The sequence below is a fragment of the Drosophila pseudoobscura genome, chromosome 2 (genome assembly GCF_009870125.1).
Source record: "Drosophila pseudoobscura strain MV-25-SWS-2005 chromosome 2, UCI_Dpse_MV25, whole genome shotgun sequence".
NCBI classification, from domain to species: Eukaryota; Metazoa; Arthropoda; class Insecta; order Diptera; family Drosophilidae; genus Drosophila; species Drosophila pseudoobscura.
The window spans coordinates 5,605,914-5,633,912 of record NC_046679.1 but is presented as its reverse complement, the minus strand read 5'-3'; the positions used below and the strand labels follow the sequence as shown (position 1 = coordinate 5,633,912).

Sequence of the window (27,999 nt, the reverse complement as noted above, 5' to 3'; positions counted from 1 at the left end):
GCCAGCGGCTTTTATACTCGCAAGCGAGCGCCCAGCCAGCCAGCCAACAGCAGCCAGTCCGTGTCCATGGCGTCGACGTCGGCGTCGACGACGGCGTTGGCGTTGGCATCGCTGTTGCATGGAGTACTTCGTGGCAGCCGCCGACGACGTCGTCGTCGTCATAGTAGTAGCTCTGGGTGCTTTTTGTCATCGTGCGCTTTATCTTATCGCAGCGTCGTCGCCGCTGCTGTTGCTGTCGCTGCCGGCGTCCGCTCCGCTGAGAGTGTATCTGTGTGCAGTTTATTTTATTTTTTGGCCACCACGTGCACTGTTACGGCCTCAGCATCAGCATGCGGCATATTTGGTCATGGGTTTGTTTTGAGATTTAACACTCACAGAAAACTTCCCGCTGAGGTTTCTTGTAGATTCTTCTTGGGGCTACAAAGTAGTGGAAAGATGGGGCACTTAATTGGAGATACAGAGAGATAATTGCACTTTCATTATCGGTGCACAAAATCTGTTGCGTTTTGTAAACTTAAGTGGTCTCTTTTAAGCAAAGCTAGACAGCAAATATCTATTGATATTTTAAAATTCATTGTCCGAAATGCGTGTGTCTTTGGGTAGGCTTACAATAATTGATTACTTGAAGAAGGATGATGAATGCTTTTGATGAATAAAGGAATGTACGAGTTGATTGATGGACACACGCTTTGCAGGAGAAATCAATTCACTTTAACAATATAAATTTCACCCGCAAATAAAGACCATTCCAGAAGCAGTCTCCGCATTCCATTCCATGATTCCCCACAGAAAACCATTGCATACTTCAGGGCAACTTTCCAAATATGGCCTAGAAACTTCTCGCAGTGCACCACAACATAACAAATCAAAAATGTGCAAATGTTCTGGACAAAATTTTAGCATAGCCTTGACACACAGACAATAAGCACACACACACACAAACGAACATATAGCTCCCTCTGCTAAAGTAAATTTTGGGCAGCAGCTACAGGATGCATCGGTGCCACTTGGCAGCATAATTTTTGGTGGCGCACTCAATCTTGTCCAAGATGGGAGACCACCAACCGGGCAGGCAGGCAGGCAGCGCCAAGAAAGAACATTTAAGCAGAGCAATTTCCCGCCTGTCTCCTTTGCTTTTAATTACACAAAACACACAAGCACATGCACATGCACGTACACGTGCCCGCAGAGCAGAGCAGAGCAGAGCTCATGTATTTCAGCTGTTAATTGTCAAGTTTTGGCTGAAATGTCGCTGCCAATTTATCAGGCGACTCAAGACCAGTCCGGCTCTGCTCTCCCGCCTTGTCCTGCTCTGCCCTGCCCATGCTGAGCCGTGTCGTATCCCAGCAGGCGGTCGGTCGGACACGGCACGGTCACTCGGTCAGAATGTTCCACTTTCATGGTGTTCCACAACAACAGCAACAGCTGCTTCTGCTTCTGCTGCTGCTGCTGCCTATTGCAGATGACCGTTTTACCAATGTTTCGTTCCAGTTGGGGCCACATCCATATCCCTGTGCGATTCTTGCAGTGTGCGTGAGTCTGTGTGTGTGAGCATCAGTGCATGCACGAGTGTATGTGTGCGACGCGACGGTGCGTGTTGGAGTAGGCAAATGTTTAAATTTCTTTTTACCTGTTTGCATCTCAAGTGGCCAAAGGCGGTACAGGCCAGCTTTGTGTGTGAGGGTGTGCGTGAGCGTGTGTGTGTGTGTGTGTGTGAGAGAGAGGAAACGGAAGCCCCGGCATTGACACAGTTTGAAATTTACATGGGCCCTGGCTGAAGACCAACTCAAATCTTGAATGCCTTCTAGCGTTTGGCCCCATTTCTCAGCGTTTAGCTGTCCACCTATTTCATGTTGTATTTTTTGTTGCTTTTTTTTTGGTTTTCCATTTTCCATTTCATGTCTCTTCTTCATTTTCTCTCCGCTCTTGGCCTGCCTGCCGCATAAGTGCTGCCACTAAGCGTTCCGTTGTGGCTAACACACGAGTGGGTGGGGACGCCGCGAGGAGAGGGGGGATGTACGATGTACACACGTTAACCTGGCACACGGCAACGGCGCATTATTTGAAGGCAGGGCCACCTGTCCACCCACCCGCCTCGCCAATACACCTGCCTACAGCTGCAGCCACTGCTCCTATGGCTCCCTCTCGTCGGTGGTCGCCTTTGTGCGGAGGACGTTCCGTGCCAGCCACACACTCGTCGTCGCCTGCCTGCCTGCCTCGGCAATGGCAATGGCAATGGCAATGGCAACTTGATTAGACCAACATGAAATTAAGTAATTTTGCTGTATTGTTTAGTGTTTCTTCTCGGCAACCAACAGCAACGGCAATAGCAACAGCATTGCCAGGCTCTTCCACTGGCAGGACCACAATGGGAACCGAGAACAATGCGAGTCTCGAGTCCCGAGTCTGGGCCAACTAGGAGGAGTAGCGCAGCTCACAAAAGAGAACAGAACCACCGAACAAACCGAAATTAATGAAAATATTTTTATCTCAGCTGCGAATGAGTCGCCGAATTCGGACATTTATATTCCTTAGAACTTAATAAATCATATCTGCAGCAGTACTTTATAGTAATGGAATAAGTTCTGGGCTTCTACTGAATACAAAGCGAAACATTGCATCTAAATTTCAAAAGATAAAACGCATTCCTTATGTGGAGCTTCAGCTCAATTATATTTTCCTCTTCTACCGTATTTCCCATTATACTCGGATAATGGCCATCTGGTTATTTATTCTCATTTAGAATAATCCGAAACGGAACACTTATGCCATGAATTCTCAAATCGCCCCAAATGGCGGGCAAAACAATTAGAGGAAATTTCATTTAATCCGCACAAAAATGAACTCGTTTTGAATTTAAATTTCACTTTGGTTGGAAAAACTGTAGTACAATTCGTCGACCAGTTCTAATTTCCATATTCGCTTTCCCCTTGAACAAGTACATCCATGGAAGAGGACCATCCCAGAGCCAGAGCCAGCAGTTGCATCTGGCTGTGGCTGTGGCTCTGGCTCCTGCTTTGACTCTGGCTCTGGCTCTCCTCTGGTTCTGAGGCAGTTGTGGCGTTGCAAATTGCGGCACTCTGGGCGGGTTAGGTGAGTAAACCGTTAACTCTTCAACGCCCCCCTTTATTGTTTTGCCTGGACCTGGACCCGGCCCCGGACCTGTACCAGTCCCTGTCCCTACCCCTAAGCTGCTCCTGCCTTCCTTGAGCGTGGGATTAAATCAGCTTGCCCCTAAAAATAACGCAAGCTTGTCATGCATGGCAGTGGCAGCACCAGCACCAGCACCCGGTGGCATGGCGGCGTGAGTTTCCCTCTTGGTGGGCGTGGCGTGGCACGGTGCTTTTCTGTGTAATTTACTATTATTTTTTAAGCACTTCCCCTTTATGCACCGTGTGCTACATACAAACAATTTTATTGTTTGTTTCATTTGGCATTTTGTTTGTTTGCAGTCTTCTGCTTCTCTCCTGTGTCTCCTCCGCCACTGTGGAGGTGGCAGGAAGGCGAACGCGATGGCGGGGGACCGCAGTAGCACGTGAGAAATTACACATGTCCCCCGAAATGTTTTCAACATGTCTGCCATGCAATTGCATCCCCCCAGCTCCAGCTCCAGTCCCAGAAGCAGCAAAAAATATCTGCATCTGCATCTGCACCCGTATCCGTGTCCGTATCCGTATCTCTGACTATTTGTTTGTCTTCTCATTTTGTTGTTTGTTCTCTCTCTCTCTGTGTTTTTCTTTTGCTGCATGTTTTGTGTGTTGGCTGCCAGATTTATGCTTTGGCAAACGGAATTTGTCTCGTGTACTTTAGTTGAAACCAAAGCCATCCCCAGCATCCCATCCCCCATCCCCCGTCCAATCCGAATCCGATCCGAATAAGAAATTGATGACCCGAGATATGCGCTGCAGTTGCAGATTTTCCCCAGGCCAAATTGAATTTACCGTTGGAGGGTGGGAGGGTTGGTGGAAACGCTTGCGTAATTATTTCCACGTACTTTGAGGGTCATTTCGGAATTATTACATTTTCCCATCCACCCACAAAACAAAGGCCTTACCTAATGCTCCGGTTTTGGCTTTGGCTTTGGCTTGGGCTTGGGCTTGGGCTTTCCTCGCTTTTGAGCCCATAAAATGAATTTTAATTTGACCTGCCACCTGCCAGTCCACGGTGCCCCGGGCCTAACATGACCTTCCCAAAAACATGCAGAACACTTTTTGTGTGTTTACAACCCGGAAACATTGCAAACAAAATACTAAATAAGAAATTAGAAATCTGCGTACTACCCGACCAACAAATGCTCTGTAAAAGGCAATGCAAGTGCAAATAATTCTTTAGCCATGAATGTCATACAATATTTGTGGATATAATAGTCTTATCTTCAGTAAAATATTCATCACTTGTTTTCTATGCAAATAATCGTGGGGGAGAACTGCAAGATACTCAACTTTTTATCTCAAAGATAGCCGGATTAACAAACACTTAAAATCTACAAGAAAATACATTCAAGGTCTCCTACTTGAGGAATCATTTGAAAGCGGTTTCTGACCCAATAATTATAGTGTATCTGTTGTAGCTAGAGGTGTTTCCTCTCTGATTCCAACCCAATACAGATACAGATGCAGATGCCGATACATATGCAATCACATATGCAAAATAAATACCAGACCAAACGGATGGTATAATAACAATTATTGCCTCGCCCGGCCCCAATTTCAGAATCCTCTTTTGGCTTGGTCTCCGACACCACACAGCGCCTTCCCTTTCCCTTTCTCTTTTCCTTTTCCGCTCCAGGATGGGCGGGGGCGAAAGGACAGCGGAAGCTGAAAATTTTCATTGATTTTGGCAACGGCAACGGCAACTGGCGACGGAAGCCATGAAAAAGCCACCAGTCAGCAGAGTGCCAGTCGGCAGTAGGCCGTCAGCAGTAGGCAGTGGCCCAAAAATGTTGGTCGGGCAGTCCAGGCCAGGCCACTTGACTGGTAATTTATATCTTCGGCGACCTCGTGTATGCGATAGGAGGGGGCAAAGGATGGGTGCTGACTCTGGTAATGTGTGAGGTCTAGGCTAAGGTTATGACATGCCCCAGCCACAGCCAAAACATTGCTAGGAAATTTGTATAAACAACAATGAATATCTGACTGTTTTTTTTTCCAGAATTGCCGCATTTGTATCTGCGACTGCGTCACTTTCACCGCAAAATGTTTGCCAGATAGCGGGAAACATTTGCCAAAAAGAGCTCAACGACTGATCTCCGATAAGGCGAAGGGGGTTTGTTTCTTATCAACGTGTAGTGAAGACGTCAGCATAGAGCACAGTCCCCAGTCAGCAGCAGCTGCTGGTGCGTTCTGAGGGTACGGGTAGGTAGCCCTAATTGGAAATTCAAATTTCATTCAATTGCCTTGGCATCTGACAGGCCTCGGCCTCGGCCCCGGTCCCGGTCCGGGTCCCTGCCGCTGCCCCATGCAAAGTGCAATTAGCAATTGTGCCCCAACTGGGGAGACAGCAGTCTCGTCAGTTATTATTTTTCTTCGCGGCTTGCATCTTTCTACTCGTATTTATACGAGCATTAGGTAATTACGTTTATCCGACTGTGCCACATCTCTATCTGCGACTGCCTGCCTGCACTGCGGCAACAGCAACAGCAGCAGCAGCAGCACCTCCAACAGCAAACAGCAAACAGAGACTCATGACATAATTTTGGTATTTAATGTTTTCTTCACTTTTGATTAGACAATCTCTTTGGGAAGGAAAAAGGCACCACACCAGTTTGTGATCGGTGTGAATGCTGCATCGCATTCGACGGGTTCAATCGAGTTCAAGGCATTTAAATGTTCAGCCAAATAATTTGCAACTTGACAAGCATATATCTCGCACATTCGCATGCCCCATCCATGTACCGGTGTAGGCAGTTGTGGTGCGACTTGCAACAATTTCGCATCAGGCGGCACATGGAAACCACAAATTTTGCGCCACATAAAAAAGAAACACAGATAAACCAACAGAAAAGCCAACAAACAAGAAACCGCAACTTCCAGACAATATAATTTTTCTTTTTGTTTTTGTTTTGTTTTGCTTTGCTTTTTTCCGCCAGCAGCGTTCAAGCCAACTAATTGCTATTAATAAAACAGAAAAAAAACAGCCAAAAGAAGCGGCGGCGGTGGCGGTGGCGGCAGCAGGTGAGACGCTATTAGGGGACGTCTTGGGTGGGCGCTGCATGGAGGAAAGCTTGAGCTTGGGCTTGGGCCGATCGGAATGGCCAAAAGTCGTCCGTCGGCAGCCGATGATACACTACACAATGGGCCCTTGCTCTTGTTAGCCCAAACTGTGTGGGGCTGGCTGGTGGAAAGTTCGGCAAGCCGCATCGAGTCCCATTGTCTGGCGAGGAAAGCGAGGAAAGGCCGGCCAAATGGGAGCTGAGCTCATCTGTGATTACTGTTTTGTGGGGCTTCCCACACCTGTTGATCGGCGGTTCCCGAATTCCACTGTGAAAACGACCGCACGACCCAAACGGTGGCCGCATCGCCTCTCCGGCAAAACCAATATGTACATAAAAATTCAAAATTTACTGCACTTCAAGCAGCTAATTGTTTGAGGTTGCTTACAATTAAACACGCGCAAATGCCAAACAAAGCAGACACTAGGGATTTACTAGACACCAAGAGAAGGCCGAATCCGTAACACTCTTTGCAAGTGAGCCATAGATCTGTGGGTGCCCACTGCAGTTACATCATGAATATTTGAAAGAGGAGTCCCCCCGAAATGTTCCCAGACCCGCATGACAGCAGGTAGATTAACCCTTTGTCATCCAGCAGGAACATTAGTCTTAAAACGCTTTCAAGCTAATTATAGTCACTGATTATGTCATTTGTTAGGCAAACATCTGGAACTGCTGTCTAACTTCAGGTAACAATTAAATAGAAATGTGTAAGAGCATTGACTAGACAGTATTGCCACTTTGCATGAGGCTCTTTTTGTTTGACAAAGCCAAGCAAAACACTTGGCACTATGCTGGGGCGGATTGCATGTGGCATGTGGTATGTGGAATGCCATTGCCATTGCCATTGCCACTGTCAGTGGCAACAGCGGTAAGCATAAACTTGGATATACAGGAAACGGCAACAGCAACAGCCCAGGCTGCAGCAGTACCACCAACACCAGTAGATAAATTTGAGCACCATCCGAAGCGGCAGCATCAGCAGCTTGGAAACGTGCGAGTCAAGTATACAACACAGCAGCTGCTGGGCAACCACTTGAGGCAGGCACTTTCGTTTTCATCTGATCGTCAGTCGGGTGGAAAGCGCCTGTTGCCACTGCCCCATACCACTGCCACTGGCACTGACGTTCGTTGGTAATGTAATGCGCGCATCTTTAAGATACGCCACAATGTAGTTGCTGATGCTGCTGCTGCTGCTGCTGGCATGCAAATGCAGCAGCCTGATATCGATCAGCTGTGACGCAGCAGTGAAGTGTTGTCCAACTATCCAACCATTTGTCTAATTGTTGAGTTTCTCGAACTCCAGCTGAGAGCATCCGCTGGCTGGCCAGCAGCTGATTGCCGATCGCCGGCCACATCTTGCTGCAATGATGCAATTGCAATTGAATAACATCAGAAGAGAGGCGGCAGCAGCAGCAGCAGCAACAGCGGCAGTAGAGAAATTGCAGCCCATGCACCACTCAGCAGCATTCAAGGTCCCGAACTTCGATTTCTCCCAGAGATCGATCTACGTGCCCACTTTGTCTGGCTTGACTAATTTGTCCGTCCGTTGCCGTTGCCGTAGTCGTTGCCGAGGCCTGGCTCTGACCCGCAACGCTTCCGTCGATTGTCATCGCATTGGAGTACATGCGTAAAATTGTATTTTATTTCAATTAAATCTGTTTGTATATTTCAATTTTTTGCGCAGTTTCGCTGGAAAGTTCCGTTCCCACCAGACACGGAGCGGGAGCGAGGAACTTTTCTTCAAGCTGTCTTGATTTTTGGGTTGGATTGGGCAAGCGATTTCAGATTTCAGATTTTGTTATTTTCTTTTGATTATCCGGCGGCGTCAGTCAGCAAACTTCGTTCGTCATCGTCAACCCCGTACGTGTACAACACGGCGCCTGTTAATTGAACAGCAATAACAACAACCACAACCAACATTGGGCAAATGCCAACGCCCACCACCACCACAAATTGACAGGCTGCTGGCCAAGAGCAGCTCGCCAGCCAGCGTCTTGGCTTAAATGATCAATCGGCTGCACAAACAAACTTCCCCCTGCTGTTGATGTTGCTGCCGCTGCTGCTGCTGCTAGTGCAGTTATGTTGTTGGTGTTGCCGATGTTGCATTAACAACTTCCCCATTGGCTTTGTGTTGGTTTTTCTGCTGGGGCTGTGGCTGTGGCTGTGGCAGTTGCACCAACAAGCAACATGACTTATGGGTTTGTGCATCAACACGGAATTCAAGTCGGTCGCTGCTGCTGCTGTTGCTGCTGCTGCTGCTGCCTTCATCGCGTAATGAAAACGAAAGTAACTCGCACTCACTCACCTGGCTATGGCTATGGCTATGGGATGCTCGCTCTCTCTCCCTCACTCATTTTCACTCACTCACTGGCACTCGGTGAGGCAGTCGTCGCACGCTGGGCAGCCAGCCGCACGCCGAATCATTCACAGTCGACGGGAGGAAGCCATATCGCCATATTATGCGCATATTTTAAGTTAATCGCAATTAAACTAATCGCTTGACATCTTACATTGACGCATGCGTTGAATAGTTGCTTGCTAATCACTTATTTAGCCATGATCGGGGTAGGGACAAAAAATGTACTCCAAATGCCACAATGACATACATGTATTGTGGCATTCGTCCCCGCAAGTAATGCACGGTAAGCAGAGTGAAACAGATCAGGTTCAGGTCCTATATGTAACAGCAGCAGAAATATTGATCGACTTACTATAATATAAGAACACCTCAACGAACTCGGTTCGCATTTAAATGAGGTTTACATATAATTGGCTGAAGGGTAATTTCTCTCGACTCGTAAACAACATGACGAATGTTAAGTTGACCAAGACTGTGCCCTTATCTAACAATCTCGTATATCCATTAGGCTTATTCTAATATTGAGATGCAATTCCAATTCAAATTCATCAATATTTAGCGCACATTGCCCCCCATCTCATATGCATACCTAAGCAGATATGACAAAATGCCAAATGCGACCTCATTTTTTTCAAATTATACTTATCACAACATTTCCACTACTGCTTCTCCACATCCACGCCCACAGAAAAAGCTTTTTCTCCGCTGTGAATGATATCCGAGTGTCGGGCCAGGCCAACTTACCCTTTTTCAATCTCAACTAACCATCATCTATGTGGTTGGTGCCCCTCTCCGATCTGCACCGCGCACCGCACCGCACCGCTGCCTTTTCACTTTCGTTGGCTTCGCCTTTGTTGTAACTGGCGGGGGCATGCAACACTACAGCGATGCTCGCTGCCAGCGCCGACTGCGCAGCATCCATCTCTGTAAACGAAACGGTAAATGTTTGCTGGCAAACCCGAGCAGAGCACAGTTGCATTTTGGCGCTCGTCCCAAGCGATTCACATTCGCAGCGTCGCCATCCGCCATCCGCCATACGCCATCCGCCACAAAATCCGCACAAACTCAGGCAGGCCGTCGCGCACGCGCTCATCGAAAACGAAAACGAAAAGACAGCCGAAGTAGACGAACAACCGTTAATATTGAGCAGCCGCAGGGCGCCCAACAGTTAGTTGGGGCCATTATATAATCGAGAGTGGAGTGGAGACCAGCTTCTGGTTCCAGCTGCCACTGCCACTGCCACTTCCCCTTTCTACTTCTGCTTCAGCTTCTGCTTCGCGCAATTTGGCGATGCGGACGACGCCCAGCTCGAGCTTGCGAACTACTAATTAATGCGCAGTCGTGAAGAGAAAAGCCAAAACGGAGCTGGGAAACCTCTTAAATTATTATATTTAAGCCATTAAAAAGGTCTGGGCCAAGCCGTGAGTGCGGACTTATAAAGAAGCCAGTCGAAGTCAACCTCTCGTGGCACCCCCTGAACCTGAACCCGCCACCCTCAGCTCTGCCCTGCTCTGCTCCGCTCAGCTCAGCTCATTTGACTGCGAGCGTGAAAGTGAAAAGCATCTGGACAGTCGACAGTCGACACCAGCAGCATCATCAGGATACAGAAAGACTCAAGACAAAGACAAAGACATCTGGCTGCTGCTGAGGGTCAGTCATGCGGACGATGAGCAGCTGAGGCAGCTGCCCCGAGGAGCAGGCAGCGACCGACCAAGATGAAGCAATCACAGCAATCGTCACCGCCTCAAACGCTGGCGAACGCCCTGGCCCTGGCCTTGCTGCTGCTGCTGCTGCTGTTCCCCAGCAGCTCCCGGCAGTTCGAGACAGGTAAGTCCGGTCTGCCATCGGACTACGGAAAACTTTAAGCCTCCGTTTCCTTCCACTTCCACAGACTGCGGCTGTCGTCCGTCGTCGCGGCGAGGACCTCGGATCATTTCTGGTGCGACGACGAACGAAGGCCAGTTTCCCTGGCAGGCATCGCTGGAGCTACTGCATCCGTCCCTGGGCTTCCTGGGGCACTGGTGCGGAGCCGTTCTCATCCATCAGTATTGGATACTATCTGCCGCCCACTGTGTGCACAAGTAAGTAGGATGGTACAAGCCGTCCGCTCGTAGGTGCTAATCTGATGCTGATTCCTCCTCAGCGATCTCTTTAACCTTCCCATTCCTCCGCTGTGGACCGTGGTTCTGGGCGAGCACGATCGGGATGTGGAGTCGGGCAATGAGCAGCGCATACCCGTCGAGAAGATTGTGATGCATCATCGCTATCACAACTTTCGGCACGACGTGGTGCTCATGAAGCTCTCCAAGCCGGCAGATCTCGCTCGGGCCTCCAACATTCGACGCATTTGTCTGCCCTTCATGCTGACCGAGTCGCAGGATGATTCGGCTCTGACCGCCCCAGCCACAACGTCCGAGGATGTGCTTAGCCAGCAGTTGGAGCTGGAGGATGTGCCCGAGAAGATAGATAACTTTCTGCGCAGCGTCCAGAGTCGACGGCGCTACAGGAATGTGACTTCACCCAGCATGAGGGAGCTCATGAACATGAAGATCCTAAGTCGGATGCGCCAGGCTCTTGCACAGCGCTCCTCCCCGCGCAGCCTGAAGCGCACGCGACGGCGCAACGACAAGCTGATGAAGCTGGACCCAAGGCCTATGGGAGACTCTTTTGAACAGAAATATCTCAAGCCGAACGTCGGGGACGGCGACCCGCGCGAGATGGCCTTCGTTGACTGTGTGGCCACCGGCTGGGGCAAGGCCAACATCAGTGGTGATTTGTCCAGCCAGCTGCTGAAGACGCAAGTTCCTTTACACCAGAATGGCAGGTGAGTTGTTGAGCCTCCTCCTACTGGATGATGGGTCACCACTTATGCAATACGACACTTCCAGGTGCAAAGATGCCTACGGCAGCTTTGTTAACATCCATGGCGGCCATCTGTGCGCCGGCAAGCTGAACGGTGAGGGTGGTACTTGTGTTGGCGACTCCGGTGGACCGCTGCAGTGTCGCCTCAGCCACAATGGACCCTGGATATTGGTCGGGGTCACCTCCTTTGGGTCGGGCTGTGCCCTGGAGGGCTTCCCGGATGTTTACACTCGCACATCGTTCTACATGAAGTGGATAGAAGACACAATTGCCTCTCATTAACCGATCAAAAGTATAAATCACCGATCAACGACTACATAGCTATCGACCTGTATTTATCGAGAGGACAACTCAACTGTACATTGCATACGCTACAAGTAACTGTACCCCTAGCGTTATTGTTATCGTTAACTATTACGTAAGCATAGAATGTTCCCTAAGTTGTTTCCAATTAGCACAAATAATTTACACCGAATCTTAACTCATAATATCACAGTGGGCGTCCCAAGTTATGCCTTGGATCATCCCTTCTTGAGTTCTAGAAAGCCTAAGCGTCTGGCAAATTGGGCTTAATACTGCTGCCGCTGGACAGCAGATGCTGCTCCTCCTGCTCCTGCGCCATCTGCAGCGACGCCACAACCGAGGATTGGCGGAGTGTCGCCACCGCTAGAGTCAAACTTCCAGGCCGACCTCCCTTCTCGGCCTGCTCCACCTTCAGGAACTGCTGCTGGTGGACTGAGGGCCAGAAGCAAACCATTAAAGCCGAACACAATTGGTAAACGCCGGCCAGCAGCATTCCCAGGGCGGCGGTCCACTGGAGCAGGTGAAAGCCCCATTTGATGCCGTGAATGAGCATCCGCAGGCTGAAGGAGAGCACATCGATGTTAAGATCGACCCATAGCAGCGGCAGCACCATATCCTCGAAGGGTTCCATTAGGCTGTTGAAGTTCACTTTACCCACCACCTGATTGGCCTGCAGTCGCAGATGTGTGCCCTGCATGGGAGCTCCCAGTTGCTGGAAGGGAAGGAAGGGAAAATTGTTGCAGTCAGACTGCGCAGAAAGAAAGGTTCTCTATGACACTTACGGGTTGCACCACGAAGACAGAGCTGAAGCGGGACTCGTCCGGTTGGAGACCGTCGAATGGTTCCAGAAGGCTAGGATCGCCATGCATGAAATGAGGATAGGTGATGGCCAGTGGAATGTCTAGGCAAGAGAGAGACAAGAGAGTTGTAGTCGAAGTAGCTTACATCCATTAGTATGAGTGCTTACTGTAGTAGCAGGGCGAGACGCTGCCGACGCCCTTCTTGAGGCAGCGATTGTTCTTGCAGAAGCACGAGGAATTTGGGTTGCCCAGCTCACTGTCGAAGACATTCGGCTCCATCACAAACTCGTACCCATCAATGCCGTTGTACGTCCGGGTGCTATTGAACTTCAGCGGAAGCTTACGGCAGAAGGTTCGGCGATACAGATAGAAGGCGTCCTTCTCGTTTATATCCCGCGGGAAGAGAGTGGCATCGTGGCTGCCCCAAATGCGATTGCACATCGTCCCACTGCCAAAAGATATAGTTATAGTTCGTTTCTATATGGATCTATGGACATGGCACTCACTTGGTCTGCTCATCGTACTCCCAGCGCGTGAATCCGCGTTCTCCATTGATGCTGTCCAGCGTATAGCCACGCGGAGAGCCAGGTAGCTTAACGCCATATTTATCCTTGAGCTCTGGCAAATTCATATTGACCACATTGCTCTCGTTTCCCTCACGGAAAAGCTGAAAAGCACAACACAAACAGAAACAGATATCAGTTTTCCTGTGAGAAAGCTATAGGAGGACGGGATATTGACCTTTTCCATGATGCCGAAGCTTGCGAAATCAATCCAACTGGGGACAAACTTGGCAGCCAGCTCGACCAAATGATCTTCGTAGCCCCACATGTACTCGTGGACACTCATCTCCAGCATGGGTTGAGCGTTCAGACGCTTGGCAACAGCACTTAACCCGAGCGAGGCAAACACCGAGAGGCTGGAGGCCAGGGTGGTCACTCCCATCAAGGGAATGTTGGGTGCTCGAATGTGATCGACCTTCGGATCGCCCACGGATCGCTCCGGCACAAAGATGTACTCACGTCGCGGCGAATAGGATATCGTGTTGTTGGCCTCGTTCAGGGTTATGTTGTGGTTCGTGAGCACCTCCTTGTACACATATGGGCCGACCTCATCGAGCTTCAGCTTGGTGTCGATGCCGTCCGTGAAGGCGTCCACATTGGTATAGTTGAACATGTAGACATTGATGTACACATCGATGGGCGGATCGAGCCACAAAAGGTAGAGCAAACTGCCGGGCTTCAGGTTCAATTGCTGCGTAGCATATTAGGCCATGATTAGTCAGGATATTAGTAGTGAGCAGTAGTACCACGAGACTCACCACATCCAAGATACTCTGCACCGGGTCCGATACCAGAATGAGCGACCCAAAGAACAACAGGGTCATTCCGAGTGCAGCACATCGCAGCAGCTCTGCAATAAATTAGATCAGCAGGTGAGTTATAGTTGAACAAGTAGTCATGCAACAGCGGTTGAAGTGCAACTGGTTTGCCTTTGCCACAGTTCCAGTTCCAGTTCGGCGATACGTATCGCGTGCGCCTGTCCATCATGCTCTTGACCTTCACCGAGGCTGCATTTCGGGGCAAAGATCTGCGACCTACCTCAATGGCAGGAGCAAGAGCAGGAACCAAAACACAGGCAAAACAATGACGCAGCCAGACGATGACGATGCCCGAAAATCGATGGACGGTTCAATGAACGTTCTTCGATTAAATAGTTCCAGGAAAAGAGGAATGGCAAGGGACAACCACTTGACTGGTTGTTTATTCCTATAGGAAAAGCCTCGAAAGCGGGTTTCTTTGGCCTTGTTTAGAATATTAAAAGCACGGAAGAGGGGAAGACGGGCAAGGCAAGGCGATCCGATCAGATCGCAACATATCAATCTATGCTGCACATATTTCAGATTTCATATTAACTTCAAGTGAAATCACTCACTTTACGACTTTACGACTTTACGAACTTGTTATTCTCGGCTTCAAAGCGTGTCACCTTCCTCAAAGATTATTGTCTTTGCACACTTGATACTTATTTCACTTCCGCACTCGAGCCGTGCCCTGGCCTGGCATCCAGTCTGGGCCTAATCCAGACTATGGTCACACCCCACCAACACTCACTACTCATCACTACTCATGTGGCCGATTTCCAGCGATCATGGCCGTTTGTTCGTTCATTGAAGATCACTTTCGGTGGCGTGCGTGCGTTCATTAATCAAATGCGAAATCTTAGCCCATATATCAGAGAAACAAACATGAATTGTTGCCCAAATAATAGACATTTCTAATGAAATAGGAACGGAAACAAGGCACCTGCCAAGATCAATGAACTGGCTAACTGGCTAACAAGCCCCTAGCTAAATTCCAAATAGCACAATCTCCACGGAGAGACTTGGGAGACTGATACTGAGAGGCAAACAGCATAAACACATTAACAATTTTGCTTTGGTGTCAATTTTGGTGTCAGAAATAGGTTCAAGATTTCACAATCAAAACAAACCGCGATGCGACATGGCGACCGACCGCCTCAAAGGTTCGAATAAAACCAGTAATACATTTAAATAAAATATTTTGCGATTTCGTTGAGAGAGGAAACATAGGCTCTATGCCTCTCATACATATCCTTGCCTTGAGCGTGACAGCAGAAATTTCCGATATCAATGGCCACATCCATAAATTAAGCCGCAGACAAAGAGTCGCAAATTATTCTGGTGCAATGGAAAGACCAGAGCCAAAAACCAAAAAAGCAAAACCCCAACAGATCTCCATTGATAGAAAGATAAATGCGAAGAGTGTGGCATTATGCAACAATTGCATTGCCAAAGCAGTGGCCAAAGCCGAAACGACGATGACAATTTGAAAGATTGTCGAACACGAGACCTAACCACATCAACATCAACATCAGCATCATCAGCTCAGCTCAGCTCGGCTCGGCTCCGGCGTCACTATGGTATGAATGAAAGACGACGCTTGTCTTGATCGCACACCAGCGCCAGCTGATTTCAGTGTGCGCTCCGCTCTGAACTTGTTTCAGCCAACAGCAACAGCAGCAGCAGCAGGGAGTGGGAAAAGCAGCAACAGCAAGCCTCGGCTCAATATCAGTCAGAGTGAGGCGCCATGAGGCATACCGTACAGATATATCAGTTACTAAGTATGAGCTGCTGCCGTCTGGCATTGCCTCTGCAGCGGTCTGAAGTTCAAGTTCGATGCAATTTGCCGGTTAGTATACAAATAAAAACCTGAAAATTAAAACTGTCTTGAAATGCACACAGACTTACGGACGGATGGATGGAGATTTTTGGGTTTTTTTTTGCTTTTGCTTTTGTCTGTTTTTGTTCCGATGTTGAGTCAAAGATCGGCGACGGACAGCGGAAGGGTCTGAGTATGACCCACAAATGTCAAGAATGAATATGTTTTGTTTCTGACAGATGGTCGCCGAACCGAACGTCAATGTGTTAGAGCCACCTTCAAGAGCGTGTGAGCCCGAGTGCTCACTTGCACGGGTGTGCGTGCGTGTCCGAGTCCGATTCCGAGTGTGTGACTTCCGTCAAACGACAATAAATTAGGCAAATATGCGCTAGCCGCCGGATCGAGTTCGAGTCGGGCCTAGTCGACTAGCCAGCCAGGCGAGATTCGCGCTCGTGTATCCACAAGATACGCTCGCTTCGCACTGGAGATTCATTCGACTGGTCTCTGGCTTGTGCCGACCGTTCCGTTGGTTTTGTTAGCTTTTTGCTCTGTCGTATGACGATGTTTTTTTGCCTGTTTGGCTGTGTTTAGCTAATGATTAATCCTGTAGTTGTTGCTATTTGCTTTTAATCATCACCAAAACCCGAAAAACCCAAAACCCTTAAATAGTCGCAGTCAAAGTCTCGCTGACAATTAGATGACTGCCAATAAGGAAAAGTAAATATGTAATATAAGTAGTTTACAACTTCCCCAATCCGATCGCTTTCAGCCTGATCCGATTTGTGCGATACGGTACGCCTTTGAAACGGATAGTTGTACTCTATATACATACATACTCTATATCTATATTGTACATTTTTGCTGCTGGGGCTACAGCTCTAGCTGTTCGATGTGTGATGTTTTTGCTATTGTTAATGCCTGTACAATAGCTGTTATTTGCATTGTTAAGCGGGCATTGAGTTGTAGATTGTATTGATTTATTATGAGAGCTCTGGGTAAATTAGTTAATTTGTTCTTAGGAATTTCTAAGAGCAGTGCAAGTGCAAGTCATGCCCGACGTCCCATCCCATGCCGGCCCGGTCAGACTTTCAAGGGATCGACTTTGTCATCGTCTGATGCCTGGCCTGGTATTGGTCTGGAAATATGTGTACTTACAATACAATGTGATCATATTATCAGGTCAATCTCGCTGGGCAATGGCAATCATCGCCGCGGTTCACCTTCAGTTTTCCCACCGTGTTTATGTTGATTGAAATCATCGAACTTCATGGTAAGGTAATACGTGACATTTTCAGTCACAACCGATTTCATTTCAAATCTTAATTTATTCAAACTTAATTGCATTACCGTCCAGATAGATCCGTTAATACACATACACGTATGGATGAAGACTAAACTTTGGAATCAGTTTATTTTCAATGCCTTTGCCTAAACGGTTTAGCATCTACGTACAAGTATAAGTACAAGTACAAGTGCAAGTATATGACAGCTATTATAAACGGACTATCGCATAATGAATATGAATTAAGCCTATATAATCGTACAATATGAGATTGAATGGTCTCTGGTCTCTGGTCTGCTCTGGTCTGGTCTGGTCAACAATGTGTACCAGTAGAACCCTATGTTACGCCCTTGGTGGCTCGAAGCTTCATTCATTGGTTGTTGTCATGCAAATTGGAAGCTTTGATTTGCCCTTTTTTCTGGCTTTGATATTAAGCTAATAGCCTTGGCCGAGAAGAGAACTATTGTTGTATTGGGAAGCTGTGACAAACAATAGCCCTAGAAAGCAATAATTAATACAATTTACGTTTGTTTGTTTTAAAGCAATTAATTAATTCACAGATTCTATTTTTGGCTAATCTGAATGCAAAACATTCTCGGCTCGGACTTTAGCCTGCTCGTTTTAACAAAGCTGGAGCTGGCCCGCCCATCCCGCCAATCGAACATAAATTCAAGTAAATATTTGAGCGTGTGCCAGCTGTCAAATAATTTGGTCAACGGACCTGCCACACTACAAGTACACCTTTGTATGTATGTGTGTACAATTTACATTAGAACTATCTCAGAAGGTGCTAATAAATCGTTACCCCCTGGGAATATAAGAATCTGGGAATCTGGATATCTACTTGAGAGTACTTGAGTGAGATTGCTAGACATTTCAAACACTTGAGAGATCTGCTTGATTAGCATGCACAGACGTTTAAAACTTTGCACAATCCGTACTACATTTTAGTTTCAGTTTCAGTTTTAGCAATCTAAGCAATTTGAGCAGTTTTGTGCAAGATTTTGTTCGCTTTTTGCTGACTTTTTACGATCGCGTGGGGGCTGGCTTGCTGGCTGCTGGCTGCTTGCTGCTTGCTGCTCCCTTGGTTGGTTAAAAGGCGGCTCGAATTGTTAGCTTTTATGGGTCTTTGGCTTTGACCAATGTGGACAACGGTCGCATGGCTTAATTAAGACCGTCGAGAGCCGTCGTTTTGGCTATTTTGGGTTATACTCACTTGCATTGCGCTGGTTTTTGTTGGTAAATAGTTTCATTTCAGCACTTTGAAAATGTGTCTCTGACCGACCGGATTTATGTTACTTTTCTTATACTGATTGCACTTGATGGAAAGGAAAGGAACGGCTTTGCTTTGCTTTGGATCGGGCGGGGGGCGGTTTCGGTATGGATATCGCAACCGCTTGGAAATTGATTGGTTATTTACTGATTTATGACGAAAATCAATTAATCTTTGTGTTATTATTTATGGCCGCAAATTAAACTATTAACAGGTCTGCCGATCCAGCTTTTTGATTGAGATTGATTCAGATTAAAATTCCGATTCCTATGCCGTTACCGATCAGGGGGATCAATTTGCATGGCCCCTGCAGCGTATTAATTTGTTCTGATTTTCATATATCATAAAAATAATAGTTGAATTTAACAACTAGGCGACTCTGTGCATTAAACGGCAGTAAACTTGTCGTTATACAAAATTAATTATTCCTGGCTATTTTCCACTTGACTTCACTGCACATCGAATGTCCCGATCCGATCTGATCTGATCCGTTTTGTTCCGTTTCGGATCCCGTCTAAGCTGATACTTTATTCTTTCCACGAGGGTTAGAATGATCCGTTGCTAGGCTTTCGCTGTCGCTGTCGCTGTTGTTAAGTTGTGATGTGTTTTGTTTTGAATCGACTGTCACGCACTTCCTATTCCCACAGATTTTGACAACTTAATGCGGCGATCTATACTGCAGTGGGGACCTTTATATGGACTATTGGGCCGAGCGGAGCAGAGCTCGGATCGACCCCAGCCCGAACGAGACCGAGACCGAGCCCCGACCGAGTGTCTAGCAGCGAGCATCTCGTTCCAAAGCGCGAAAATCTTTCTGTGAACCGGTCCCCATTCAAGCCTCTGCTCGGGCCCGAGCTCGAGCTCGGCTCTGTCCCAGGTACTACGCGTACACTATCACTAGCGGAGGAACACGCGAATACGGGTACTACACACAAAAACATCGGAGGAACATTAAGTCTACATGTCTGTGGTAAGAACCCCCTAACTGAGGTATTATCTCCGGCCCGCCCCTTACACAGGGGGCGGGGGGGGGTGCTACTGGGGGTCCGACGACTTGAGTTAGTTAGAATGATTCTGGCCAGAGGGTTAGGTGGGTTCGGCGTTGCTTTTCGAGATCGCTTTAGCTTCGCAAATTGTTTTTTCATATATTTAATGGCCACAAATGACTCTATTTAATCTCTGGCAGAACTCGAGCTATATGTACAGTGAACACGCACACGTGCCCGTGCCCGTGCCCGTGCCCTTTTTCAGTATAAATATGCATGAAGTTTTGCCCGTAATTAAAAGCCACTTCTTGACGCAATTACATCCAGTTCTGATTCTTAGCAGATAATAACGATTAGCTATTAACTGGCTGTTCTGATAATTAGCCATCCGCTATGTAGTTTGATACTAATTGATGGTGTGCAGGGCACTAGGTCCCCGATCGCATTCGATCACCCGATCAACCGATCAGCCGATCAGCCCACTACTAAGAACAGTTAACAAATCTGGAGACAGTAAATCTAATAATAGTGTCTACTTACTGTTTTCCAGTTGTCTCGTTAGGGGCTGACCTATTTCCCTTGGACATAATATACCCAGAGCCACTATAGGAGGAACCTTTGAGCGATCGATGCGGTCCGATCCCTTGCAGCCACGTGATGCCTGATGCGTGCTGCGTTCTGTTTCCTCTAACGAGCTCCCAGTGCTCTCTCTCCCTCTCTCTCTCTCTTTGCGCTTATAAACGATTATGAACATTTGTCTGAGAATTGCCATTTTCTTTTTATTGCCCCGTATTACCCGGAATTGCCAGGGGTTCTGGGGCTATGTCTGGACTCTTGGCACAGCGTCACCAGCTCAGCTCGTATGATCCCGAATGTGCTCGGTTCACTACACTAACTATCACTTGACATGCATGTCGCCATTATCCCATGTTTTGCTGTTGCTCCCTGGATAATTGTTGTTGTTTGTTTGTTTATAGCAGCTCGTGCCGCAATTATGGCTAACCACAAAGTCCCCCTTCCGTCTAGACACTGTTTATGCTTTCCTAGAAACTTCCATATCGCCATTAAAAAAGCTAGCCCAGAACGGTGCGGTGTGTCCTGGCTAAGCTAAAAGCTTTCCCATAAGAAGCTTTCCTAAATTTCAAACCGCTAATGGATGGAAAAACAATACATACTATTTTTGTACTTCATTGATTCGGAAAAGTACAATAAATGGGGGACATTCGTATATCTATCACTCCTTTCCAAGCCTTTAGAATTCAAAGAAGAACCTTATCTATCGTAAAGTTTTTTGAAACCCGTTGAAATATAGTTTCACACCCAAAAACCAATGATCTAACAAGTTTCTATGAATTTAAACAAAGCTAAATATTGGTTTTTGCAGTACGACACATATGTTTTTTTGACGTATATGAACAAACCTTTAAACCCTCTCTCCCAGTCGGAAAGTGGAAAAGTTCACTGTAAATACCAAGAATCTGACTAACTTGTCGGATATAGAACAATATTTGCATGATATAGAAAACCAAACACAAACAGGCGAATGGGCAAATATACGCAAATGTTGTTATTTAGACGTGAAATTTTGAGGTACAATTATCATTTGGTTGCAAATAAGGTCTACGATTGTCTAGTAGGTAACCCCTGCCCAATTAGCTGACATCCCCAAGGCGAGGAAAGCCCCCAAAAAGTTTGTTGCAGGAACCAACAACGGAATGTTCACGAAGCGGCTGCTCAGTGAACGAAATTGTACACACGAGGAGACAAGTTTAAACCTATCCGACCAGAGTCTCCAACTATTTCGCATACATTAAACGCTCAATTAAGCTAAGTAGTTTTTTAACGAGCTGCAGGGGGCAGCGGATCATCCCAGAATCCCCAGAAGCACGCTGGATTATTAACATCTATCTACATCTACGTCTACACAAACGGAGGAAAATGGTTCTGTTCTCTAAAATTCTCAGAGTTTTGCTGAAAATTGGGGATTGGCATGCAAATACCATATATTATGTCCCCAACCAGAAATGGCTGGCCCATGGCCATGGGTACGGGAATCCCCAGACATCTGACATGCAAGCTGCCCTCATATCTAAAATTATAACAGTATCTGACTAAACAAAAACGAGGCACTTTCGAGTAATTGCACCGCCGGACTCTTAGCCTTTGCATTGTCTTGACGGGTTTTGATGACGTTGCCGCTTTAGCACATGAAAGGTGACAAAAGCGAAGCCGAATCGTAGTCCGCAGAGAACAATGAGATGCATACACGCTGCAAGAGACCTACCGCGCCCAGCAGCAAGCAGCTCTCAATGCGGAACTACGAGCCACTGACATCCTTGAACCAGATCGACCGCTCTTTTGCTGGGGGCTTCCCAGACTAGACTGCCTACAAAAACCCAGAAAGTGACTCTGGACCTTGATTGCTCTTTGTGCGCTGCCCGAGTAAACTTACATCTAAATGTTGTACGGGCGACAAGGTAAGCATATGGAAAGTACGATCGAAAGCTGACCTACTCGTATGTATCAGACTGACCTGCAATGTACAGGCTTTAATAGATCATAGTGGCTCCAATTATTAAGGGGGGAAGGGAAGGGGCAATCAATGGCAATCAGCAGCGGTTAATGGAACTGGAACTGGAGCTAAACTCTCAGACGAACAATGAGGAACCAACAATGTTGGATGGCAATTAGATTTAAATATGAAAAGCTACCGCTCAACGCAAATGAATATCTAACAAGTTTAATTTGTACGATATTCTCAGCAGCAACAGCAACAACAGCGACAGCCACAACATTAATAGGTATCCATCCAGCGTAGGCTAGGCCAGAGAACAGCGACGATGACAAAAAACAACAGCAAAGTAAACGCTAGAGTGATAATTAGCTAGAACGTTTATAACAAATATTAAGTTAATAACATAACCATATACCCACAGAAGAAGTGGTCGCCGTGACGTCACATCGTACACGCCATGTAGCGAGTGAGAACCGCATTACGTATACGCACCCGCACTCGAACACGGGGAAGTGCTATTGAAATTGCCTCACCGTATTGACCCCAAGTTAAACGGCAAAGCAAAGTCGAGCAGTTGATGTAATGCCATGCCCGATGGCGTCGCGCCGCGTATCGCAATTAGCGTCGCCAACTAAGCCAACAGTTATTAAACAATAATCAAAATATTATAATTAATGATAGGGTTGCCAACCGGCAGGGAACCAGAGGCGACCGACCCATTGGCATTTCGATGGCCCAGGAAGGAGGACTGGCCGGCAGCCGGTTCCCATAAATCAATTCTACGAGTAGTATGCACCATTCAGGTGGCGCAGCAGGCGCTAATCCTTCTTATCGAAAATTTGTCATTTATTCATTTATGCGTAATTCTCTATCTGCGGCTCTGGATATCTCGTTAGCCAACTGTCATTATTTGTTAGCGCTCAACAATCTCCGTCGACAATTTCCAAGCGCCTGTGCTCCCCATGCCCATCCCCATCCCCATCCCCATCCAGCCAGCCCCCTTTCCTGACCCTGCTCGCTGGCATTCTCATTCTCATTCCCATTCTAATTTCCATTTCCATTCCAAAACAAAAAGCGAATCCCATTCGCATGCTACCACTCCCACTGCCAATGTCAGACGCTTTTCCGTTCCAGCTGCTGCAAAACTTGAAACACAGGAGCAGAGCAGCCACATAATTATATTGCATATGAAAATATTTTAGAGGCTTCGCGCGGTGTTCGGTTCGCTCCGTCCGCCAATTTCCGCTCGTTCCGCATTTGTTCGCTGCGATGTGGTGGGCGGCCTGGCTATGATAAGGCCAAGCGCGTATACTCGTATCCTTCTGCATCATGGCACGCTTCGGCCCCTATAAATACCTGTTGCCAATGTCTTTTGGCCAACATTTATTCACGACTGCGTCCGCTGTTTACACACTTCGGTGACGGTGACCAATTGCATTGTGCTCTCCCTGTGTGTGCTGTGATTCCAGATCACATCCATTTGTAAAATACTCAACTGTAGCAGTGGTAATCTTGAACAGGTAAGGATGGTTATCACATGTAGTTACAAAAGCCTTGTGTACTCAAAACTTAAGCTTAAGTTCTCGAGAGTTCATTTGGACGATTAAAAGTGTCTATTTTAAGACAAAAAACTAATCTTTGCTCTCGGAATAAGTCGAGAAAGCTGTATCAAAAAGTTATGTATGACTTTTCTCAGGCATTAGAGTTCTGATTCGTAATTGCATCGTTTCACATAGGTCAGAGTGACCTTAAGTAGAAGCTAACTGCTATATAATGGTTGTAATTATTAGTTATATATAACGAGGCTCTGGATGGGAAAAGTACGAGTAGCAACTTGCGTCAGAGTACCGCCACAACCAAATCATTGGAAACGGTCGTCAGCAAAAGCAGAGGACAGCCCGTTCGCCCATTTAGCCCGCTCACCCCATGACTCTAGCCATAAATTATCATACGAGAATGCCAGTTATTAAATCTGGCCCTACGAAGACCCAACCCAAATGGCTGAGTAACAAGCCGCAATATATGGCCAGAGATGTCAATTAGCTCACACTTAATAATGTAATTTATCCTTGGTTTTCAATAGATTAGCAATACCCTTACCTCATACTAACCCAACCCTTTCTTTTCCGTCTTTCGATGTTCCCCAGCAATTTGCATCATGTCCAATACAATGCGTTGCATTCTGATTGTCTGCGTGGCACTTACACTGATCGCCGCCGGCTGCAATGTGGAAGCATCCAATTCGAGACCACCACGGAAGAATGACGTCAATACCATGGCGGATGCGTACAAGTTCTTGCAGGATCTGGACACCTATTATGGCGACAGGGCACGAGTTCGGTTCGGCAAGCGGGGGGGTCCACTGATGGAAATGCTGCGGAATCGGGAGCTGGAGAACAATATGGCCAAAAGCGTCAACAGCGGCGGGGAGTTGGTAAGAATAGGAAGGGAACACACACGATTATGTATCAATATAGAAATCTGTTTAATCTCACTCTCACAGATCCGCGCCCTGGATGAGGAGGAGGTATTCTAAACCAAAATGCCGTGGACCATGACGACGATTAAAACTCATTTATTTGTTGTTATTCAATTAGTTATTATCGGGGCAATAGTTTAACGTGTTGAGAAATTAGATCTAGTTGCAGCTGCATATTTAATACTTACGGTTAGATATATCTTCCATCTAATCTTGATGTTAGTTAAATAAATGACATATATTAACTAACCAAAATATTCGCCTACTTACTCCAAACAAAAGAAATATAAACTGCAATGATGAATCGATTTGGTTTTCATTTGGTTTTCACAATCTGTAATCCCTATGGATCTACAAAGTTTTTCAATAAATTCAAGTATTAACACCATGAAGAAATGGTCAAGGCCCAACAATCAAGAAGGAAGGGGAAACAATTGTGCTCGAATTTATCGGAATAAAGCCGTTCACATTCCGTTGCCTACTTTTCGGGCCTTTCATAAGTGTATAATCTATTTTCTATTTTGATACATCTTGTCGTAAGATGTTGCACATCGCTTACAATGGTAAAAATGATTCAAGGCTTGCGGCAACTGCAAAGAGTAAAACATAATTAGTTCGTGGACGCAGGATTCGAATCTGGCTCTTACACAGAGGCAGAATTGCCATTGCCAATAGAGTTATCTCGCAGTGCTTCTCAATAGACGATCCGACAATGGTCGCTCCCACGGCAGCGCCCCAACGGCACCACATAAGACTGATGCACAGAGCCTTGGCGCGTATGTAGGTGGGCACAAACTCCAGTAGGGCACCGCCCATCAGTGAAATTATCAAGCCCGGGAATGAAACTAGGAATATTAAGGAAAAGAGCTGAATGAAATGGTTGGATACGAATATTATGGTAAATCCGCAGGTGGAGGCAATGACGAGAGAGGTGACCAACAGGGCCTTTCGGGGCACATAGAAGAGCAACAGCCAGCATACGTTGTATAGAATAATGTAGGTAGCACCCAGAATGAGAGAATCGTTGAAGCTATGCAGGTCATCGTTGCAGACCTAAGGATGGGATTCGATGAACGATGAGACAGTAGCATAATGGAGAGCATAGTTCTAACGATATTTAAGTCCTCTTCGGATTCCTTCATTAGGCTAGGGATATTGTCGAATAGAAGGCTACAAAATGTCATATGTTCCTTGGGTCCTATGCGCATATTTGCTCGATTCCGCATTGAAGTATACCAGATCCCCAATCCGTTAGCCCTGTAACAGAAAGGATGTATATCTGGAGTCTCAGTCTCGGCATTGACTACACTCCACTCACAGCAAGCCCATCACAAACATAACCGCACAGCCGCTCACGAAATACCAGACGTAGGGCTTCCGGAACAGTGGCATGGCATCATTGAGCATCGTTAATAGGATATTGTTGGCATTCTGCTGGCGCTTTACCTCCACTCTTTTCTGAAACTTGAGCATATTCGCCACTTGCTCGGGGTTGAGGGACCGGCCGGTGTTCTTTCTGCACACCCAGTCCATCACATCCATGCCCTTCTGGGTCTCACCAATCATGAACAGAAACTTGGGACTCTCTGGCATGCGAAGCAACAGGAAGAACGCAATCAATCCGGGCAATGTGAACATGCAGCCAAGTATACGCCAGGGCCGAACAGTTAGCCTCCCCGATATCACCAACTCGAAGTCCATATAGGTCTGTGCCTGAAATAATGTCCCCCACGCAGGGCTGTACAACATGGCGAAACCCGTGAACATGTACAAGTGGGTTACGGCGCGCGACATGATCTGCTTGTTGCAGAACTCGCTAAGATAGGTGACTGCCACAAAGCTAGGCCCGGCCACGCTGATTGCGTTGAAAATATTAGATGAAAGGTGCATGCTGCAGAACAAAAACCACTTACAATATTCCCGTCATGAAGCGCATTACATAGAAGCCAGAGAAGCTAACCATGAACATGGAAATGACCGAACAAATATTGCTCACCGAAATGGTGCGCAAGAGGATCCAACGGCGACCCATTTTATCGGTAATGTAGCCCCAGAAGTACGAGGAGCAAATTATACCCATAAAACCGGCCGCCAAAATCGAAGTAAGTTGCATGAGACTCATCCGCAGATCGCAGACCGCCGCCGGTCCAATAATTCCCAAGCCCATTGTCTCCAGAATGGCCATCATCTGGAGCAGTCCCAGCGTCACAGTGGCAAACAGATGAACTCTGCCGAAGCCTGTGTGCCGGGGGCTCTTAGTTGTTCCGAGATGCAAATGAATTGACATTTACCAATCTGCTCCATAACGACGTCAAACTCGGACAGATGCTGGTGCATACTGCTTCCTAGTCCAAGCCGAAATACGCCGTAAATTTACAGAGGGATAGACGTGCAGCTACCGTTAATTTATCGTATTTTTATTTTGACGAATTTGTCAGTGTCTATGCCAGCTGAATGTTTTCTACCTCCTTGATGAGATCCGTGTGCTTGAACTCATCGGGACTCTTGGTAAAGGTCTCCAGGAGCTTCATCTTGCTCTCGTCTGTCTTATAGTAGAACATCTGCAGCTCGTTCGCCAGGCACTGGGCCTCTTGAGCGGTCAGTACCTTGGTGTCGTATTCACCGCGCATCAGCACCACGCCCTTGTCCTGCACCTCAGTGTAATGAACCACTGTGAGGCACTCGGGGGCATTCTCGTGATGCACCTGGTAGGCCAGCAGTGGAGTGAAGTGAACCGTGTTGGCTGCAAACTGCAGCAAGAAAAACTCGAATCCCTCGCTGCGCGGCAATGGCAGCAGGAAAATTGGATGCTCCTTGGCGCGGCCCATCAAGGTTTCGTACTGAGCCTTGGTTAGGGTGGCTGCCAGCACATCCTTGGTCTTGTGGTACTCGATCCAGATCTGCGATAACTCCTCTGCGCTTTTGTCGGCCAGCAGTTCGAGCTTCATGATGTCCGACAGTTTCTTGTGTGGCAGCTCAGCCGCTTCTTGCTTGGCCAGCTCCTGTTTGGGGTTCAACAGCTCGGAATAAGACCTGCAAATAGGGTTATTTATTGCAACTGCTGCCAGCCATGGTCGTTTCTTACCTGGCCTGGATTTGGCCATCCTTAATTGGATTCACGACGCGCTCAACACGATCCAGGAACTCCTCGGCAGACGTCTGCTGAATCTTGGCAATCTTTTCCGCATACTTCCAATAGTAGGGATTGCTTTCCTTCAGCTTCTCCACGGCTTCCTCGGTGGAGCGTAGAGAGCGCGACATGGCAATGCTCCGTTTTAGAGCTGGATGATTATTTTGAAAAACGCGAAACAATTTACGGGCGCATGCCATTTCCGAGCAAAAAATTATACAACTTTGTGACAGCTGATTTATCGTTATCAAGTTATCGTTATTTATCAAGTTCTACTATACATATTCCTCTTTTTTGATCTTCCGTCGAATATTCCCAGCTATATAAAACATTTAGCCATGCCCACATAATTTTATCCGATTAGTGAATCAATTTTCTACTTAAGTGGCTTATTTTAACGTCTTGCTTTTATTGAATTTTGCGTAAAAAAAGATTTTAGCGAAAAAGGTCAAACAAATGAAACGTAATAAAACGTAAGAGAAAAATCGTTCCAATTGCTCAATTTCTTTATTCCGTTGAATAATGTTGCCTAACTAAAACCTTTAGTTCAGCCCACATAATTTTATCCGATTAACGAATCAATTTTCTACTGATTGGCTACTTTTAAGTACTCT

The 27,999-nt window shown here is 47.0% G+C and overlaps 5 protein-coding genes across 6 annotated transcripts; 2 read left to right on the top strand and 3 right to left on the bottom strand.

Moving 5' to 3' along the window:
- The first annotated feature begins 9,514 nt into the window (after positions 1 to 9,514).
- LOC4800798 (trypsin-1) lies at positions 9,515 to 11,916 on the top strand. Its single transcript, XM_001357972.4, has 4 exons — positions 9,515 to 10,400; positions 10,465 to 10,654; positions 10,717 to 11,397; positions 11,462 to 11,916. Exons 1-4 carry the CDS (start codon positions 10,289 to 10,291, stop codon positions 11,715 to 11,717), a joined length of 1,239 nt encoding a protein of 412 aa, XP_001358009.3. The 5' UTR covers positions 9,515 to 10,288; the 3' UTR covers positions 11,718 to 11,916.
- Positions 11,750 to 18,969, bottom strand: LOC4800797 (lysosome membrane protein 2). Its single transcript, XM_001357971.3, has 7 exons — positions 18,219 to 18,969; positions 13,860 to 13,951; positions 13,280 to 13,792; positions 13,045 to 13,205; positions 12,706 to 12,986; positions 12,521 to 12,639; positions 11,750 to 12,450 (listed from the first exon to the last, which is right to left on the bottom strand). Exons 1-7 carry the CDS (start codon positions 18,253 to 18,255, stop codon positions 11,983 to 11,985), a joined length of 1,671 nt encoding a protein of 556 aa, XP_001358008.1. The 5' UTR covers positions 18,256 to 18,969; the 3' UTR covers positions 11,750 to 11,982.
- A 4,173-nt stretch (positions 18,970 to 23,142) lies between these two features.
- Positions 23,143 to 24,510, top strand: NPF (neuropeptide F). Of its 2 annotated transcripts, none has more exons than XM_015182973.2 (3): positions 23,143 to 23,296; positions 23,924 to 24,210; positions 24,254 to 24,510. In XM_015182973.2, the coding sequence occupies exons 2-3, from the start codon at positions 23,935 to 23,937 to the stop codon at positions 24,263 to 24,265; spliced, it is 288 nt and encodes a 95-aa protein (XP_015038459.2). In that variant the 5' UTR covers positions 23,143 to 23,296; positions 23,924 to 23,934; the 3' UTR covers positions 24,266 to 24,510. The 2 variants fall into 2 exon arrangements, with proteins under 2 accessions (XP_015038459.2, XP_001358007.3); XM_001357970.4 differs by having other exon boundaries at positions 23,145 to 23,296; positions 24,280 to 24,390.
- A 42-nt stretch (positions 24,511 to 24,552) lies between these two features.
- LOC4800794 (synaptic vesicle glycoprotein 2C) lies at positions 24,553 to 26,681 on the bottom strand. The gene is made up of 6 exons (XM_001357969.5): positions 26,547 to 26,681; positions 26,169 to 26,493; positions 25,574 to 26,110; positions 25,368 to 25,512; positions 24,903 to 25,308; positions 24,553 to 24,845 (listed from the first exon to the last, which is right to left on the bottom strand). The coding sequence occupies exons 1-6, from the start codon at positions 26,590 to 26,592 to the stop codon at positions 24,811 to 24,813; spliced, it is 1,494 nt and encodes a 497-aa protein (XP_001358006.4). The 5' UTR covers positions 26,593 to 26,681; the 3' UTR covers positions 24,553 to 24,810.
- LOC6896919 (ATP synthase mitochondrial F1 complex assembly factor 1) lies at positions 26,628 to 27,621 on the bottom strand. Its single transcript, XM_002137067.4, has 2 exons — positions 27,341 to 27,621; positions 26,628 to 27,288 (listed from the first exon to the last, which is right to left on the bottom strand). The coding sequence occupies exons 1-2, from the start codon at positions 27,583 to 27,585 to the stop codon at positions 26,697 to 26,699; spliced, it is 837 nt and encodes a 278-aa protein (XP_002137103.2). The 5' UTR covers positions 27,586 to 27,621; the 3' UTR covers positions 26,628 to 26,696.
- Positions 27,622 to 27,999: the final 378 nt, after the last annotated feature.

What these genes read in the sequence shown, in the direction of transcription:
- LOC4800798 (XM_001357972.4), top strand. Translation starts at nt 10,289, where the DNA reads ATGAAGCAATCACAGCAATCGTCACCGCCTCAAACGCTGGCGAACGCC. An exon ending in CTCCCGGCAGTTCGAGACAG is followed by an intron (nt 10,401 to 10,464) that starts GTAAGTCCGGTC and finishes CCACTTCCACAG; the next exon opens with ACTGCGGCTGTCGTCCGTCG. An exon ending in CCTTTACACCAGAATGGCAG is followed by an intron (nt 11,398 to 11,461) that starts GTGAGTTGTTGA and finishes CGACACTTCCAG; the next exon opens with GTGCAAAGATGCCTACGGCA.
- LOC4800797 (XM_001357971.3), bottom strand. Translation starts at nt 18,255, where the DNA reads ATGAAACTATTTACCAACAAAAACCAGCGCAATGCAA. An exon ending in CAAAAACCAGCGCAATGCAA is followed by an intron (nt 13,952 to 18,218) that starts GTGAGTATAACC and finishes AATTTATTGCAG; the next exon opens with AGCTGCTGCGATGTGCTGCA. An exon ending in CGTCTCGCCCTGCTACTACA is followed by an intron (nt 12,640 to 12,705) that starts GTAAGCACTCAT and finishes TCTCTTGCCTAG; the next exon opens with ACATTCCACTGGCCATCACC.
- NPF (XM_001357970.4), top strand. Translation starts at nt 23,935, where the DNA reads ATGTCCAATACAATGCGTTGCATTCTGATTGTCTGCGTGGCACTTACA. An exon ending in TCAACAGCGGCGGGGAGTTG is followed by an intron (nt 24,211 to 24,279) that starts GTAAGAATAGGA and finishes TCACTCTCACAG; the next exon opens with ATCCGCGCCCTGGATGAGGA.
- LOC4800794 (XM_001357969.5), bottom strand. Translation starts at nt 26,592, where the DNA reads ATGCACCAGCATCTGTCCGAGTTTGACGTCGTTATGGAGCAGATTG. An exon ending in ATGTTTGTGATGGGCTTGCT is followed by an intron (nt 25,513 to 25,573) that starts GTGAGTGGAGTG and finishes TTTCTGTTACAG; the next exon opens with GGCTAACGGATTGGGGATCT. An exon ending in CCGAAGAGGACTTAAATATC is followed by an intron (nt 25,309 to 25,367) that starts GTTAGAACTATG and finishes TCCCATCCTTAG; the next exon opens with GTCTGCAACGATGACCTGCA.
- LOC6896919 (XM_002137067.4), bottom strand. Translation starts at nt 27,585, where the DNA reads ATGGCATGCGCCCGTAAATTGTTTCGCGTTTTTCAAAATAATCATCCA. An exon ending in GATGGCCAAATCCAGGCCAG is followed by an intron (nt 27,289 to 27,340) that starts GTAAGAAACGAC and finishes CCCTATTTGCAG; the next exon opens with GTCTTATTCCGAGCTGTTGA.